This window comes from Colletotrichum jinshuiense, chromosome 3, assembly GCF_051148585.1.
Source record: "Colletotrichum jinshuiense chromosome 3, complete sequence".
NCBI lineage: Eukaryota > Fungi > Ascomycota > Sordariomycetes > Glomerellales > Glomerellaceae > Colletotrichum > Colletotrichum jinshuiense.
Genome location: NC_139310.1, coordinates 2,808,469 through 2,825,754, shown reverse-complemented (window position 1 = coordinate 2,825,754; position 17,286 = coordinate 2,808,469). Strand labels below are relative to the sequence as shown.

Below are 17,286 nucleotides of genomic sequence, written 5' to 3'. Positions count from 1 at the left end.
GGCGTTTTGGGAGAGGCATTTCTACTTGCTTCTGCGTACTTCGCTTCTTTGATATACCCCGGCGATTTGCAAAAGTACAGAGGCTGCTGGCTCTTTTTGGATTTCCCCCTCTCCACTTCCCCATTCACCCACTACTACGGTCTACATCAAAATTCACGAATTACGATCTGAGGAAATCTTTGCGAAGCGCTGTCGGCAACTGGCGGATAGATGGCCGGGACGGAGGAGTATTTTGACTGGCTGGCTGGCCAGTCTAGCTTTGACGCAAGGCGACCATTGTCGCTCCTCCGGGGGGAGGAGGTACTGCATTTCAGAGGAGTTGTATGGCTGTGAAAAACAAGGGATCAAAACCTGGACTGCGCAAGCAATAATAGTCAATCTCATTTGGGTAATAGTAACGACGCCATAGGCGATAGGATGGCTTGTACGAGACAGCAAATTCACTACTACTTCAACTGGGTGGCCCTGTTTTCAAGCGACGTACGTCTTTGACATCCACAACTGCATGTATCTGTGGGCGCGCACAACCCGTGGCTGCCGTATGCCCGGAAGTGCTGCGGGCTTCTATGGAGGGTAGCACAGGCTCTCAACATCTCTCCGCTCAGTGGAGGGCTGACGTGACAGTCCCGTCTTCTCGAGCACCCACCCGGCTTGGCCTTGCAGAGTGGGTGGTCCGGGGCGGGTTCCGGCGCACAGGGGCGGTAGCCGGCTGACCATGTCGAATCCCACTGCAGTTGATTTACCACTAGCCAGTCTTCCACGCGGCTCCTCCTTCGTCGCTCGCCGTCGTTGGGGCAAAATTCTATCCTCGCTTGACTGAAGCGATGCGGCTTGCTGCAGAAACGTAGTGGAGTGCTTTGCGTTTTGCCTCAACGCGCACACGGAAATGTCAAAATGTCCCGAACCGCCCCCTCCCCCGTGCCGGGACAGTAGCTGGATATCCGGCCCCGCACGCGAAAACCGTCGTCGCGGAATTGATACACATTACGCCTTACGCCGCCCGAAACCGACCTGCAGAATTTCTTCCGACTGAGGGGAATTGCAGGGACGTCGCCTCAGCCGGCATCGGGTCCGGACGACAGTGGGTCCGATCCGGTACCGATGGGTCACGTGGTTCCAGTTTACTCCGGAGATAGGTCGGGGCTGGTCCCGGCGCCGGGTCCCGAGACGCGCGCCCACTTGCGCTTTCTTCAGCTTGCCACATCACTCTCTTCACCGTCCGCGAATATGCGTATACTTCTGTATTAAGCCTCCATTGATTTTTGATCTTGTTTGTTTGTTTTGTTTTATTCTAACATGAACATGATCATTCCCCGACGCTGGGGAGGGCCATTCGGCTTTTGCCCGACGAACTTCGGATCGTCCGGCAGAACGCCGACTTATTGGAAGGGGAGAGACACGAACTGGCCGGATCAAAGATTTTATTACCAGCGGGCTTTCAAGACGCTTCCGAACAGCACCTGCGGTCAATTTTTTTAACCTCCACGAGAAACAGGAGCGAATAAGACATCCCCCGTTTGCAGGACGGTGGCAGGCGTCTCCCGGCAACGAAACTGCCGGGATCTTGCCGGCAGAGCCAGGGCATGGTGACATGCCGCGAGCGAGAGAGGCGGGCGATGCAACAAACAACATCCCTCCTCCCCTCCCCTCCCCCCCCTCGGGAGAGTGTCGCGGGCGAGGGCCAATGGGACCGCAATCATCCCGGGACCTGGAGATTGAGCAATCTCGACGCAAATAGTGCCGTCTTGTCTTATTTAGACGCGTCCGAGCCAGACCGCCCCGCCAGTTTGTTTACACTACTTTGTCCTTCACCGTGGCTAAAAGGCAGAGCGGGGCGGCATGTGATTTTTACGCATACGGCACGGATTCGGGTGACGGCACTTGCCTTGGCCACCTGCTGTGCCTACCCGGGTAATGATTATCGGGGCAAACAGTCTGAAGTTCATCCGTGAGACTGGTGAGAAGCTGTCTAGAGCAGCCGAGAGCAGCCTGGGACTTGGGTGGGAAGGGGGAAAGGCCTCGTACGTACATAGAATATGGAGAGGGGTAAACAACAACACGGCATGGAGAAAAACAATGGAAGCTGGTGAGTTGGAGGGGAGATGAACTTGGCCCCTCTGTGGATCGTGGTTATTTCTTGTTATTGGGATAGGAGGGGGAAAAAAGTAACTTGGGGAAGGATGAAGAAGAAGGAGATGAAAAAAATAAAAATAAAAAACCCCCCCTCAAAAAAACAACACGATGGGGTGTGTGTGTGTGTATGTGAGCGTGTTAGTGGCGGGCTGCAGAGATTGAAGAGAAGCTGCATGACAAAAGTTGACAGCGGTTTCCCAGCCTAGCGGTGCGGATACCGAACATTTGCCGCTTTTAGCTTGGGAGGCGATGGAAAATCTTCGTTCGGGCCCCGTCCGAGCTGGCAAGACGCCGACGATCTAGAAGGCACCAGTTGGAAATTGAATGTGGGGGACGGGGAGGAGTCTGTTTTTCTGCTTGGGATTTTCCGAACCTTGGATGATGGCGGCTGTGGCTCCAGGCGTGGGTTCCACCGCAGACGGAGGCTTGATGGGACCCCGCCAAGTGGTCCCTCCTTCCATTTGTCGTAGGACCCTTGAATTTCTTCAGCGACGAGCGGGAGCTTAACAGAACGTGGTTCAGACGCCGCGCAAGAGACGCCATGATTCGGAGCGGGCGGTGTTAGTGAGAAGCACAACGTTCCAGGCATGCCAGGGGCAGCGGCTCCCGGTGAGCGAACGAGTGCTTTGACACTTGAGAGACATTCCTGATTGGGTTTGGGGGACTTAAAGGCCGCAGAAAGAATTTAAATAAAAATAATAAAAAACACCCCCAACCCATGCACCAGGGCGAACAGCAAGTCACTGCCCCGCCAAAATTCTCCGTCTGGTTGCCAATTGTTGCTCCAATGTGATGCTACTGCTTGCCTTCTGCAGGCTCGATTGGACTGGCGCAGACCAGGCTTCTGAAAAGTTCGAGATCAACAGGGACGTGGGGACGATCCAATGACATCAGTCACCGCTACTCACCCAATGTACCATTGAGCTGGCACAGGCAGCCCGCAGCTTGCGCAAGTTTGGAAATTTTTGCCAATTTTTTTTCTCCCTCCCCCTCTGTTTGTATCCTTCCTGTCTGGGCCAGTCAGTCGGTCCCCCATGTACACGGCACCACAGTTCGTTCCCCTTTGGATCCTCTTCACAGATTTTTTTTTTCATGTCCCCTCCCCCCTCCCCCTCCTCCTCAAGTAGTAAAATAAAAATAATAAAAAACAAGTTGTAAAGATTTGCTAAGCAGTACAAGCCTCGTAACGCATATTTAAGAAGCCTCCCCTTGGTGAGGCGACCCCTCGCTCTTGTTGTTGTTCTTCCATCTTTTGCGATTCCAAGCTAAATTCAACCCCGCCATTTAATCAGTACCCCGCCACGAAGACGTGAACTCTCGGAAACTTTTCTGAGATTCCTTTCTTCGACTTAATCACTTTTTTCACAACCCCATTCCAAGCTTTCGCTAGCTTTTTTTAAAACACATAACCGCCAAAATGGTTGAGATGGTTGAGACTGGCGTCACCTACGAGGAGCTCGCCGACCTCGAGCGCGAGTTCGAGCAGGTTGAGAATGAAATCGGTACGTTTTGTCACCGCCGTCGCCCTTTCCTTCCCTCGCCCGTCTCCCTTCCCCCGCTTCACTGCCCCTCCAACCGCACAGGAAGAAGATGAAAAAAAACCTCTCCAAATTGCTAACGAATTCGTCCAGTCCGCAAGCAGTACGAGCTCTCCAAGCCTCTGTACGAGAAGCGCGCGGCCGTCGTCTCCAAGATCCCCAACTTCTGGGCCCTCGTCTTCGAGCAGTCCCCGCCCGAGGTTGACGAGTACATCCAGCCCTCCGACGCCGCCCTGCTGCTGTCCTCCCTCAAGAACGTCTCCGTCTCGCGCCCCGAGCTGGAGAACGGCCAGAACGGCGACCCCCGCAGTCTGACCATCCGCTTCGAGTTCGACGACAACGAGTACTTTGAGAACAAGGTCATTGAGAAGACCTTCTGGTTCCGCCACTCCAAGAACTACACCGGCCTCGTCTCCGAGCCCGTCGACATCAAGTGGAAGGACGGCAAGGACCTGACCGAGGGCCTCCTCTCCCAGGCCAAGAAGGTCTGGGACCAGGGCCCCATCACCCCCGGCAAGCTGACCGCCGAGGCCGAGGCCCTCCGCACCAAGATCGAGGAGACCGGCCTCGGTGGCGTTTCCTTCTTCAGCTTCTTCGGCTACGTCGGCAAGCGCATCTCCCCCGAGGAGAGCACCTCCACCCTCGCCAAGGAGCTTGAGGAACTCCGCCTCCGCAAGGAGGGCAAGAAGACCTCCGAGGAGGAGGAGGATGACGACGAGGACGATGCCGAGTTCGAGCTCGAGATCTTCCCCGACGGCGACGACGTTGCCGTCGCCATCGCCACGGACCTCTGGCCCGAGGCCCTCCACTACTTCAGTAAGTTCCTCCGCTCGCACAACGACAATGACGGAGACTTACTGTCGATGATAGCGCAAGCGCAGGAGGCGGCTGAGCTCTCGGACGCCGACTTCGAGTCCGACGACGAGGACGACGAGGATGAGGACGAGGAGATGGGCGAGGCCGGCGAGACCACCCCCAACAAGAAGAGGAAGCACTAGACGATGACATGATGATGAACGTTTTTCCTTTTCTCTAGACAACAACCTGGTGATACCAATGATCATCCCTTAATGAAGGGGAACTCAAAAATTCAAAAAGTTTTCCGTTTGTATTCAACCACTGTTCACTACCAATGCTGCTATTGATGTTGCCCCTTGATGAACGTGACCGCCCCCTTGGTGCGAATGAAGGCCGAGATACCCCCCTTGTGCTTTCTGTGAGCTTCTCTCATCTTTTCATTCACGGGTGGTGGGGGTGGTGAAGATGATGATGCGTTATCCTGCCACCAGTATACCCCTCTGGCCGATGTCCTATCTGGCCGTGCCAGGGGCTCAACTTGGCGGCCCCATGGGCCGCTGGCCGCTCGATGTGGTAATAGTGGTTACCTTGCACCTCGTGAGTAGCGGTCCCGATCGAGTCCTTGGGCCCCTGCTACTCTGAGCCAGACCTCTCGTGCACTGAGGTCGTAGCCAACTCACCGGGCTACTGCTGCGGGGCCGCCGCGTGGCGCTTTCTGCGCATCAGTAACACTGCGAGGCCAACTGCAACAGCAACTGCGAGGGCGAGGCCGGCAACGCCACCAACACCGCCGCCTACGGTTGCGCCGACGGGCGTGTGGGATCCTTGGGACTCCTGCGCTTCGGAGTTTTGGCTGGGCTGGTCGAATCGGGCTGTCCACTAGGGGTGGGATCTGAGTTGGCGTTGCATGTTGCTTTGGGTCGATCTCTTGTCCCCACCACCATCACCACCAACACCACGCCGGGGTTCAACTCACATTTCCGCAAACAAGACCTTGGCCTCGTTACTCGACCAACTATGATATTCCAGACCTCCTTGGCTGTACCACTGTTTAACCACATCGGGCGACCCATGCGTCGGGGCCTGCGCGTCATACCCGTCCGCCCACCGCATCTGCGTCATGTCAAAAACGTCGAGCCTAGGCCTCCAGTGGCCCCAGTCAGTGGGTGACTTTGGGGAACAGAGATTCCCATCCGCGCCCCCCGGATGGAGAACATCTGGGCGGCCGCCCGCCACGACGCAGGCGTGGTCCCGCCCTACGGGTGGACGACCCGGCCGCCCTGGAGAAGACGGAAGGCAGGGAGGCCCAGGACGCAGGACCTCATCGGAGGATATGCTGGTCTGGGTGCCCATGCCGCCGCAGAGGAAGCTGAGTAACGCACCGGCATTAGCTCGCGCCAGGGGTTCGCGGCGGGCATGGGACGACACTCGGACGACACTTACATCTCGTACGAGTTGTTGGGCCTGGAGACGCCCACCGCGCGGAAGTGCTTCCGTCTCGTTGGCCGGGACCCTGTTGTTTGTTGGGTGTGCCATTTGTCGGCTGAGTAAGTGGCAAGTGTCACTGTTTCATCTCGAAGCAGCCGTTGGGAAAGGGGGGTATCGGTATTGTTGGGATCATACAATGCCATCTCGTCAAAGTCCATATCTGTCCAGCCATTCCAGGATATCGCATTAGGCCCCGGGCTTCCACCCAAGAATAGAAACAGGCCGCCAGGCCCGAAGGGCACGAACTGTGCGGAGCCCCCGATCAGGGTCCCCGTGGCCGCCGAATTCGGTCGTGGGCGTGTTCTTAAACTCCCTAAAGGCCATGTTGTATGAGATGAGCCCTGGGGGCGCAAGATATCCACTTCTGGAGACGGACATGTCGGTCTACGAGTTTGCAAAACCGCCAAAAAATGGTATTCCGCGCCTTTGCTCTGGGCGAAGGATGGCTCTATCGAGCGGACGAATGGCGTAAAAGCCACCGCATTGGCCGGCGTCAATTACGACCAGGACCCGCCGCTGCTGCCATCTGCCTTGAGGCGTCGGATCTCATTCAGCGGCGGCTAGGAAGAGTAGGACATCACGCCACCTAAGATCTAGAGCGAGTCCGGGGAGTAATCGCGTCAGATGGCTTGCTTGTTGAACTTGGGGTGGTCCTTGGGCGTAGATGTCACCATGACGGCCAAGTTGCTCATGATGATTTGATGGTTATGGAGATTGTAGAGTTGACTGCAGGACATTACAGTCAGAGCCATGTTCCAATGAAGGGGGTGCTTATGAGAGAGCCATTACGTCCCGGCGGCCCACGAGGGCTTATCAACGGCGGACCCGTTCATCCCGTTGTAGAGCTGGAAGGCCTCACCGCCGGCTATGTACATGTAGTCACTGATTACAACAGCCGACGAGGTTGGGGTCAGGAATCTCGGGCTGGACGACACATTAAAGAGACGTCTATAGAATTTTATGGGGAAGCTCGCCGAAGAAAGTCGGATGCGGATAAGGCATCATCACGCAGTATGAGTCTCGTTGTCCCAAATATGCCCAAGCACTGCGCCCAAGCTGCCAACCAGGGCGAAAGGAAAAGGGTCGAATGACACATTGATGAGGGATCCCGCAGTTACGATGTACCATGAGTGGGCACGGAGATGTAGGGTTTTAGGAGTATGAGTCAGATGTATAAAGGTGTGATTGGTGAATGGACCGAACGAGTTTCTTCCCTCGTACGAAAGGAAGTGGTGTCACCTCGAGCGACCTTCAACCCCCACAGGCAGCGTCAGGGTTGCGTGTTCTGCACGTGTCTGCCTTGACTATGAATTTGGTGCAACTCGTCCTAGAGAGCTTGATAACTGTGCTTGTTTTCTTCAGTGTCACATTCTGGGCCTCTTTGGGGCAATACCTGAAGCCTATTAGCAGAAACAGTAGTCAGGGGGTTGCCAGCAAACAGAAGTGAGTGTCTTGCCTCAGCCTCGAGCCAAGGGTGTTGTTACAGCTTCATTCGGGCATAGGAGGCACAGTATACCGCTCCAGGCGAGTCTATATGAGCGTGCCGTTACGATCCTGTCATTTAGGGCTGCAACTGGCGACACGCACAAGGTATCCCAATATAGACGTAATAAGACTCCCGGCATCGACCAGCAAGCTTGGTCCTATCGATTCTTTGTTCCCGCATTTCCAGGTGTGAAATTATCTGCAACGCGTTCGCTCTATCTTAGTCTCCACGTCTTTTGAAGATTCGAGACTACAAGTCAGTTGATTTAAGTGTCTAGCCATGTGTTTCATTACTTTTGTCTATCGTCCGGGTTAGGGTAGTTCGACATAGAGAGAATGAAAAAGGAAGCAAGAAGGGTGCAAAGTGAATCAACCATATTAACCCCCATGTGGGAATGTTTCGTCGTTTGGCAAAGAAAATCAAACAGGTAAACGAAGTTGTTGATAATCATCAAAGCAGGCAAAGCTAACGAATGTTTACCCCTACTGCCTTAATTCTGACAGTGAATTGGGACGATATACACTGCTCCTACTTCGTACTACGTCGAACCTGTCACTCATGAGCGATGGCCTGCTTTTTAGTCATACTTTCATACCCAAAATGACGCAGGTATCTTGCTCCGACTCGGAATGTATTATTTACGGCCCACGTAGGTTCTTCACTGCTTCGTAAGCTTGGTCGGCCTTCGCGCTGAGCCTTCAAGGCCGAGTATCCATCGCCACCTCTCCACAGCTAGAGCTCCACTAGTCCCCGCAGTATAGAAGTGGTACGCAGACTCCAAGCTTGGCTTTAGCATAGAATTGCAACCTCTCAATTCGATCAACTTAGACCTTCTTTATCGGTCTAGCCTTGCAGGTATATTTATGGTCCTCGGAGCGGGCGGCTCAACTTTCGCGCAAGAAGCTGTTCGGGCCGGCGCCGTTGCTGTAGCGGACTCGCATTGAGCGGCGGGGATATCGGCCGGAAGTCGTTGCAGTCTTGATTGGATCTATACGTAATTACCTGTCGCCCGCCTCCAAAAGCACCGAGTAAAGGATTGCATATGCATGATACTCAATTCGCACTGAGCGTACCATTGCCCTCTGTATTCGGGAGACGCACAGGAGTGGTAGTGCCATGCACGCCAAATCTGCATCGTTGTGATGACGTCAAAAGTCTGGGGAAGTGATGGATTAGGGTTTAGCGACAGGCATCTCAGACCCCACGCTGCTCCGCGGGCAATCATCCACCCATCTTACCCGCATCTAGCCACCCTATGGGATGTCGTCCGATTCTCATCACCATTCGCTCTCGCGCTTTCGTGTGCGCCTCATTTGTAAGCCGGTGGTGGCCATGCTTGCGGACGGTCTCATGCCTGTGGTGCTTAATTAGTTTCCGCCACGGCCTGCACCGCCGCGATGTCATTCCAATGTTTCTCCCTAGGTAAAATGAGGTTCTCACTCGCCTCTAGAAGAATCCCAAAGCACATCACCATCAGTGGAAAACGCACTTATTCGTTCAACCAAACGAGAACCATCAACATGGCGACTGCACACAATATCAAGATCCCGGTGACGAATACGGGACTGTGGAAATTCAATCAACAGGACGCATCGGCGAACAAAGCCTCTGAGCTTCTGCAAAGGGACCTGGAGGTGCGGCTGAACCGCTGGCAGACCCCCCTCACAGTATGAGTAGCATGCTAAACGCTGTAACAGAAACATCACGTCTTCTTCAATCAAGACGGATTCCACAACCACGTGAGCTTATTTGAAAACAATTGAATGGAACACGGCACCTCTAATCATGAATCAGATCCCTCATCATGTACTGGCTCTCTTCGGTACCGGCGCGGGCCCAGATGCCATCCAAAAGGCATACAAGGAGAACGAAAGCTATCAGAGACCGGCGCAAAGCTCACACAACGACATTGCAGATGACCTGAAAGACTGGGAAAAGGCGAAGAAGTATCTGGGCAAGGAGAAGCACTACTCGGATTTTCTCCTTTTCTACCAGCGCGAGATCGAGAGGTTGGGCTGGGAGAAGGTTCTCAACGAGTACCTTTTCAAGGGCGACGAGCGGGCGGAAGACATGTTCCAGCGCATGTTCGCCGGCTTCCTGCACCCAATCATCCAACTCATGTACGGCGTCGAGTGGGAGCAGCCGGCCATCGTCGCCGAGGGCCTGGCGCAGGCCGCCGTCCACAAGAACCAACTCAAGGACTTTTTCGAAGCAACGGAGAAGCGCGCCAACGAGACTGCGAAGACGCCAATGCCGCAGATCGCGGATCTCATCGAGGAGATCCGCCAGGACCAGAAGCTCGCCAACGCGGCGGAGATGAAGGACTCGAACAAGATCTTCGACGGCGTCTTTGCGCGCGCGCACGAGGAGATGCTCAGGATTGCGAGCAAGGTGAAGATTCGTCCCGAGGAACTGGACGAAAGGACGGCGGAGATGTTCCACAACTCTTTCTACGTTGCCGGCGGCGCAGCCCTTCGCCCGGGCAAAGAGGCCAAGTGGGACTTCTTCTTCATGTGAGTGCCCCGAGCCTGTGGCCGAGGCTGGAAGGGCAAACCACTGACGCGTGGGCAGCCATCATACGAACTCGGCGCCCATCTTCCTCAGTTTCAACTCCAAGCCATGGATATCGGCGGAAAACAAGGCCCGCATGCTCGAATACAAGATCCGCATGGATCTCGTCCAGTATGCGGCTCGCGGCTGCCCGGCACTCAGCGTGGACGAAATCAAGTCATACAGACCAAAGGACAAGGACCAGGGCAAAGCTCTGGTCTCCAAGCCCACCGGTAAGTTTCTCACCGGGAGTTTTGAACAGGAAGACTGACCATGCAGACCTCCTCCCGAGGTTCCACAACATCCCGGACGACGGCCATACCATCAAGGTGGTTCGGGCCCTTGGGATCTGCCACGACCTGTCCGCCAAGTACGGCGAAAAGCCCTGGATCAAGATCAGGGGCGATGACGAGTGGCTCAACCTCTACTACATGCTCTTAGATGGGACGGAGCACGCCGAGATGAGATGGGTACGCGCGGCCGGCTTCGAAGAGGCATGGAAGGTAAGCGGAACGCCAAGCAGCGGAACGCCAAGCTATGTCACTAATACCTCCTAGGATGTGCCTGCTCGCGACTGACTAGCCGGTGAGGCGAAGGGTTCGAGGCTTTAATGTGAAAGGGATGACGAGCCGAGTCCATTCAAGGCATGTAAATTAGTGTGAGACGCTAGGAGGCGCGAGGCAGGTTGACAAAACGGGGTATACATTGTAATAATATCTAGTCCAGCCCAATCCACCCATCCTCATCAGAGTCGCCCTGGCCCTCGTCAGCGTCTCCAACAGCCAGCGTCTTGGCAGGAGCGTCAAACGCGGCCAGGTCCAGCATTTTTACACCGTTTGTCTCCTGCTCGCTGGCCTGGCCGAGCAGGTAGTCGACCATGTACACGTTGTCGTCCGCGAGCCTCCTGATCTCGTCGCGCATCCTGGAGACCGCCCTCGCCACGATTCTCAGCTCCACATCCACCTTGCCCCTGTGCTGGGTGAGCCAAGCGCCGTGCTTGTCCACCAGCGCCTTGACCCAGAGAAGGCAGAACTCGATGTGCGGCGTCTCTTCCGTCTGGGCTGCGACGAAGCGCAGCAACCTGGGAACGTAGACGATGGGCATATCCCCGACGACGAGTGCGATATCTGTGTGCGGTATTGACAGGAAGACGCGCTTGATGAGGCCAGCCTCGTTGAGGCGGAAGGCCATCACCAGAGCCTTGAGGTAGTCCTTCTCGTTCTCGAGAACGGCGAGCGTGGACGCGGGAGTGATCTCCATGTTGAGATCAAAGGGGTCGAACTGCAGCAGGTTGTCGAGGCTGTAGATGAGCAGACCTTCCGTGGACGCGGCGCAGAAGGCGGTGCCGGTGGGCGAGAAGGCCACGCCCGACACGCGGACGTCCGGAAGCTTTTTCCTCGCAGAGGGGTCGCCGCGCTTGGAGCCCGGCAACGTGTTGTCTCTCCTGTCCTCGGGATCCGAGGCGTCGCCTTGGTCGTCGATCAAGCCATCAGGACCGGCCTCGGTAAGGAGCTTGCTGTTGAGGAACTCTTGCGTGCCGGACAGAGACAGGTTGACGCTGACCGTGTACTTCTTCAGGAGAACCATTGTGTGAACCGAGTACAAGCAGATGTACTTGCTGTTGCCACCGGCAAGCAGGCAGCTTCCGTCTGTGCTATATCTGATCGTGTTGAAGCTCTTCGTTCCTGAAACGTTGGCAGCCGTCCTCCGGTCAGTGATCTTACGCCCGCCAGACACGTCGCGGCGGCCGTCCAGTCCGGACACCTGCTCCGCATCCGTGATCGACCAGAAAGACAACTGGCCGTCAAGCGTTGAGATGGCCAGCTGCAACGAGTCGGGCCGCACGGCGATGTCGAGAACGTCAGCCTGAAGCTGCAGAGGCTCGCTGGTTTGTGTTCTGTTGAAGATGGACCATACTCTTGCGGTACGGTCCCAGCTACCACTGATGAGAGAGTCTCCGTTTGGTGTGAAGGCCAGCGCCGAGACAGGTCCCTCGTGTCCAGTAAGCTGATCCAAGAGCTGTCCAGTTTGCACAGACCAGATGTGAATGTCAAAGGAGTCCAGAGATCCGGCGGCGACGACCTCGCCACTAGGGTCGACAGCCATGCATGACCAGGATAGTCTGGTCGGCGCAGTGAATGTCCTGAAGTTTCTGTATCTGATGAGATCCCACGCTCTTACTGAACCGTCCAGACTGGATGTAAAGAGGACGTTGCCCTTTTTCGAAAACTCGCAGGCCGTGACACCGCTCGTGTGCTCCGTAAAGGTAACAATACAGAACCCAGACTCAACGTCCCACACCTTGATCTTGCCGTCGTCGGCGATCGTGACGATCCGCTGTCCGTCGGGCGAGTAGACCAGGTGGTTCATGGAGTCAAAGTGGCCTTGCTGCTTCAGGATGTACGACTCGGACTGCCACTCCCACACCAACAGTTGCCCGAGCTTGGATGCGCCGAATGCCAACCACTCTCCGGTCTTGTTGATTGTCACAAAGTCAATCTCGTTTTGCGAGATGTTCAACGTGTGGATCATGTTGAAGTCGGGCATTTCGTACAGGCCAAAGGTACCGTTGGAAAAGCCGGCGACAAGGAGATTGGACTCGGCGTGGAAGGTTGCACACCGAACATGCGCGTTGTTCTGCATGAAGTAGTGCCGATCGACAATTCTCCAGCGCATGTCGTCCTCGTCGACATCGACCATCTCGTCCTCGTCTCGGACCGGCTTTCCAACGTACTTCCAGTCAAATACAGCACCGTCCTTGCTCACGGTGTAAATAGTCTCTTGGTCGTCGGAGAACCAGGCGCCGACCACGGCTTGCTTGTGGCCCGAGAGCACTGTCGGGACGAAGCCCTCCTCCTGATCCAAGCTCCATATCCTCGCGGTCAAGTCCTTGGAAGTGCTAAGGAAGAAGCGCGAGTCGCTGGACCACTCAATGCTCCGCACATCGTCAAAATGTTGGGTGTGTGTGTGGTATTTTACGAATGGGGCGAACTCGAGCTCGCCCTCGGCATTCGCGTCTGGTGTCGATGGGACATGCCAGACCTCGATTTTTCTACCCAAGCCTACGGCGAAATGACGTCCAGAGGGAGAGAAGGAGAGGGCGGTGACGGAGGAGCGGAACGAGAATCGGTATATGGCGATTCGGCGGAGGACGTTGGTCAAGATAGCCTGGCCGTCTTCGTCGATGGACAGCAGCAGGTTTCCTCGAGGAGTAAGGCCGATTCGCGAAATGTTCTTTCGATGCGCAAAGGGCAGAGTGTGTGACTTGTTGCTTCAAGGGCAAGTTAGCAAACTAAACTCTCCGTCGCCGTAGTTTTGCAGGACTGGACATACTTCACAAGGTCGAAGACAGTGACCCTGTTCCCCACGGGCGAGAAGAGATGGGTTCCATCTGGGCTGAAGAGCAGATTGCCCTGGCAGTATACTGTGCCGAGCAAGTTGGAGAACTAAAAACCGATCCCGTAGTTAGAAATGAATGCGCCCAAGGGGAAAAAGAGCGAGACGTACCTTGAAATCGGTCTTCATTGTCAATTGGCACCCATTTCCTCACCTTGACGCTACGGAAATTCTCTCCAAAATTCTTATCGATTGAAGGTCTGGAAATTTTTGGCGGGGTCGGGGAATCATTCATCCTAATCTCCGTGCTTTAGTCCAGTTTTGGTAAGGCTCGTTGCTGCTGAATGTGCCAGGGGGAAAAAGGGACTGATTGGCAGGAAAAGGGGGTCCTCATTAGTCCCCTGCGACCTGCCCAATGAATGTGCACCAGTCAACCCCAGAAGGCCGTAAGGGAAATTTGGAGGTGGCACCTTTCGATTCCCCTGAAGCACAAGCTCAAACCTCCCCAACTCAACCGTCAACACGCCCACATCACAACCACTCCACGAAAACAATCGCGTGTTCAATTGCGATACTTGCGGCCGACCAGCTGTCCACAGGCATCAACACAGTCTTTTGAGTTGCTCAGTCACCAATACCGCCCAAAATGGCTCCTGCCGCCGCCGAGAGCGCTTCACCGATTGGTATCGCCAACCTCCCTAACCAGCGACACAAGATTGTCGCTAAGCGAGGTGCTGCCTTCACTATTATGGTGAGTTGACGGTTTTTTTTTTGTTGCAATTTAACCCAGGGTATGTCTGGCAAGGAAAGGCTAACGAGGAACACCAGGTTGCGGGCGAGTCTGGCCTGGGAAAGACTACCTTCATCAACACTCTGTTCTCTACGACCATCAAGAACTATGCCGACCACAAGCGTCGACACCAGAAGCAGGTCGACAAGACCGTCGAGATCGAGATCACCAAGGCTGAGTTGGAGGAGAAGTTCTTCAAGGGTAAGGCCCCGTTCGGATGTCCATCGTCTGTATCATTCGATTGACTCGGCTTATAGTCCGCCTGACTGTTATCGATACCCCCGGTTTCGGCGACTATGTCAACAACCGCGACTCGTGGATGCCCATCATCGAGTTCCTCGACGACCAGCATGAATCCTACATGCTCCAGGAGCAGCAGCCTCGCCGCCAGGACAAGATCGATCTCCGTGTCCACACCTGCTTGTACTTCATCCGCCCCACCGGTCACACCCTGAAGCCCCTCGACATTGAGGTCATGAAGAGACTCTGCTCGAGAGTGAACTTGATTCCAGTCATCGCCAAGGCTGATACTCTTAGCCCTGCGGACTTGGCCAGGTTCAAGCAGCGCGTAAGTGACAGAATTTAAGCCGTGTAAAAGCCAAACGCTAATATTATACTCCTACAGATTCGTGCTGTCATCGAGGCCCAGAGCATCAAGATCTACCAGCCCCCCGTTGAGGAGGATGACGAGCCTGCTGCCCAGCACGCCCGCAGCTTGATGGCTGCTATGCCCTTTGCCGTCATCGGTTCCGAGAAGGACGTCAAGACGGGCGATGGCCGCATTGTCAAGGGCCGTCAGTACTCTTGGGGTGTTGCCGAGGTTGAGAACGAGGACCACTGTGACTTCAAGAAGCTCCGATCGATCCTCATCCGCACCCACATGCTCGACCTCATTCACACCACTGAGGAGCTTCACTATGAGGCCTACCGCGCCCAGCAAATGGAGACCCGCAAGTTCGGCGAGGCCCGCCCCCGGAAGTTGGACAACCCCAAGTTCAAGGAGGAGGAGGAGGCGCTGCGCAAGCGCTTTACCGAGCAGGTCAAGATCGAGGAGCAGCGCTTCCGCCAGTGGGAGCAGAAGCTCATTGCCGAGCGCGACCGCCTCAACAAGGATCTCGAGCAGACCCACGCCCAGATCAAGCAGCTGGAAACCGAGCTGGAGCAGATGCAAGGAAGTGCCGTCCGCAGTCACGGTCGCCGCTAAGGCTATTCGGACGTGAGGGTTTCCCTCGGTTTTTGAGCGGTTTATTACTGGGCAAATTGGTGCTTGCTGGATTCTCGACACTTACTTCTTCTCTTACCATTCGGGGATCAGAGGCACCAAGACACTGCAATATCCTCATCTTCTCGCCGCTTCATAATGGATATGCTAGTTCTTAGCCATTCTCAATGGGGCCGACTCATTGGTTGATTGCGTCGATACTAGCATGAGTTTCACCGCAAGTCGAAAAAAAAAAGAAAAGCAACATGTCTCTGGACATGGTACGAGATGGACGTCGCGTTCGGAGCTTTCTTCTTCCAATACCTGTTACCCCCCTTTTTTTTCTCATTTAGTTATCCCCTGTTTCTTAGTCACGATGTAATCCAGCTCACCTTTTCATGATACCAAAATTAATGAGAAAGGCGTCTATAATCCTAAATGTTTCATGCGTGTTCGTAACGAAGTGCTAGCTGTGTGCCCGTCTTACAATATCCCATCTTCGTTCCCGTTGGTATCTTAATATTTGCGCCGCCGCCTTGTCCCACATGGTTTGATTCTATACTATATGGCATCCATGGTGGCCCTAGTAGTCAGTTGTTCGTTCTTGTTGCCCAGCTTCGAGATTTGAAGAAAGGCGTCTACGCCGTAGCCCTCGAGGCTATGCAGCTCCAGGTTACCGGCCCAGTACTCGGCATAGACTCTGCTTAGGGGGAGCCCCATGCCCAACCGCAAATTGGGCGGCCGGCTGGTCATGGACGACAGAGAGCTCGCGTAGTTGGGGGTCTTCAGATCCGCGCGCCCCAGCTCGTCCGAGACGTGCAGCTCCTGCATGGTGGCAGCCAGCTTGGGCACCCGGCCCAAGTTCTCCAGCCGACGCTGGCTCTGCGGTCCCTTGCTGAACGACCAGAGGTACGGCAATTCCTCCCTCGGGATGCCCCCGCCTTGGTCGGAGATCCTGATAATAACGTGTTGCTGTGCCTCGCAGATGGTCACCTCGATGGGCGGGACCGGCGCGTCCTTGTCCTTACTCTGTTGCTGCCGTTCTATGACGGCCTGGACGGAGTTGCGGAGCAGCTCGCCGATGATATACTCGAGGTGGCTGAGGATGTAGGGGAAGCTCGCCTCCAGATGGCCCTCGACCTTGATCTCGGGGACTACTACGTCTTGGCCATATGTCGAGCGAGCAAGGCTCGTGACGGCGCGCGTACAGCGCTCGATGACGTCCTTGGCGATGCACTTGATGAAGACCTCGCCTATGAACTCGGACTCGGACAGCTTCGCACCCGGTGAAAACCATGGGGAGTGGTACGTCTCTGTCAGGGCCAGGTGTTGCTCGGCGATGACTCTACGGGATATTCTCTGATGTTTGCATTAGAGCTACAGAAGCGAGCGACGGGCTGACGGGCCGGCGACGGGACTTACAGATCTCAGAATGGTGTTCATGAACTTGTCAAGGTCCTTGGCATCCATGCGGCCTCTGCTTTCTAAGATGCCCATGGATAGCTTGGGGATCACTGTGAGATGCGCCTTTAGCATCCCACTGATTTTATGACAGAATTTCTCGTTGTCCTCCAGCGTCTTGATCTCCTTGATCTTACGAAATGTTTCAAAGGCATTATTGTATAGTTCGTAGACCTCTTTTATGTGGGGGTTCGTAACTACGACGTAGGGCAGTTGTTGCATATCTCGGATGCGATGCGCTATCCTATGGCGACGATGACAGTCAGTTCTAGACCGCTTTCAGGACTAAGAAAAAAAACCGATGCGACGCGGAGGGGTGACGCTACCGGGCTGGCAGCTCAGTTCGAACATAGTTCGCAGAGCTCAAAAGCCGTGACTCGGTAAGGGAGCGGCCGAAAACCATGAGCTGTCGCAAGCTGATCGGGCGGGCTTCTTTTACGACCCATCTGGGCAGCGATGATTCTTGTTTAGCATGTGACAATACGCATAGGTTTCGCAGGGCGGG

General features: G+C 55.2%; 6 protein-coding genes across 6 annotated transcripts; 3 read left to right on the top strand and 3 right to left on the bottom strand.

Moving 5' to 3' along the window:
* Window positions 1–3,550: 3,550 nt before the first annotated feature.
* On the top strand, window positions 3,551–4,669 carry EsH8_III_000789 (nucleosome assembly protein; the record flags this gene model as incomplete). Its single annotated transcript, XM_083262514.1, has 3 exons — window positions 3,551–3,635; window positions 3,765–4,487; window positions 4,542–4,669. 3 exons carry the CDS (start codon window positions 3,551–3,553, stop codon window positions 4,667–4,669), a joined length of 936 nt encoding a protein of 311 aa, XP_083123001.1.
* Window positions 4,670–5,153: 484 nt separating this feature from the next.
* EsH8_III_000788 (uncharacterized protein) lies at window positions 5,154–6,335 on the bottom strand (the record flags this gene model as incomplete). The annotated part of the gene is made up of 4 exons (XM_083262513.1): window positions 5,154–5,322; window positions 5,446–5,838; window positions 5,913–6,012; window positions 6,200–6,335. The coding sequence occupies 4 exons, from the start codon at window positions 6,333–6,335 to the stop codon at window positions 5,154–5,156; spliced, it is 798 nt and encodes a 265-aa protein (XP_083123000.1).
* A 2,628-nt stretch (window positions 6,336–8,963) lies between these two features.
* On the top strand, window positions 8,964–10,571 carry EsH8_III_000787 (questin oxidase family protein; the record flags this gene model as incomplete). Its single annotated transcript, XM_083262512.1, has 6 exons — window positions 8,964–9,077; window positions 9,141–9,182; window positions 9,238–9,956; window positions 10,015–10,226; window positions 10,273–10,496; window positions 10,551–10,571. The coding sequence occupies 6 exons, from the start codon at window positions 8,964–8,966 to the stop codon at window positions 10,569–10,571; spliced, it is 1,332 nt and encodes a 443-aa protein (XP_083122999.1).
* Window positions 10,572–10,710: 139 nt separating this feature from the next.
* On the bottom strand, window positions 10,711–13,518 carry EsH8_III_000786 (snoRNA-binding rRNA-processing protein PWP2; the record flags this gene model as incomplete). The annotated part of the gene is made up of 3 exons (XM_083262511.1): window positions 10,711–13,264; window positions 13,327–13,439; window positions 13,501–13,518. The coding sequence occupies 3 exons, from the start codon at window positions 13,516–13,518 to the stop codon at window positions 10,711–10,713; spliced, it is 2,685 nt and encodes an 894-aa protein (XP_083122998.1).
* Window positions 13,519–13,975: 457 nt separating this feature from the next.
* On the top strand, window positions 13,976–15,323 carry EsH8_III_000785 (septin CDC12; the record flags this gene model as incomplete). The annotated part of the gene is made up of 4 exons (XM_083262510.1): window positions 13,976–14,080; window positions 14,158–14,320; window positions 14,377–14,687; window positions 14,745–15,323. 4 exons carry the CDS (start codon window positions 13,976–13,978, stop codon window positions 15,321–15,323), a joined length of 1,158 nt encoding a protein of 385 aa, XP_083122997.1.
* A 558-nt stretch (window positions 15,324–15,881) lies between these two features.
* Window positions 15,882–17,003, bottom strand: EsH8_III_000784 (protein kinase PKP2; the record flags this gene model as incomplete). The annotated part of the gene is made up of 2 exons (XM_083262509.1): window positions 15,882–16,679; window positions 16,743–17,003. 2 exons carry the CDS (start codon window positions 17,001–17,003, stop codon window positions 15,882–15,884), a joined length of 1,059 nt encoding a protein of 352 aa, XP_083122996.1.
* Between the last annotated feature and the right edge of the window lie 283 nt (window positions 17,004–17,286).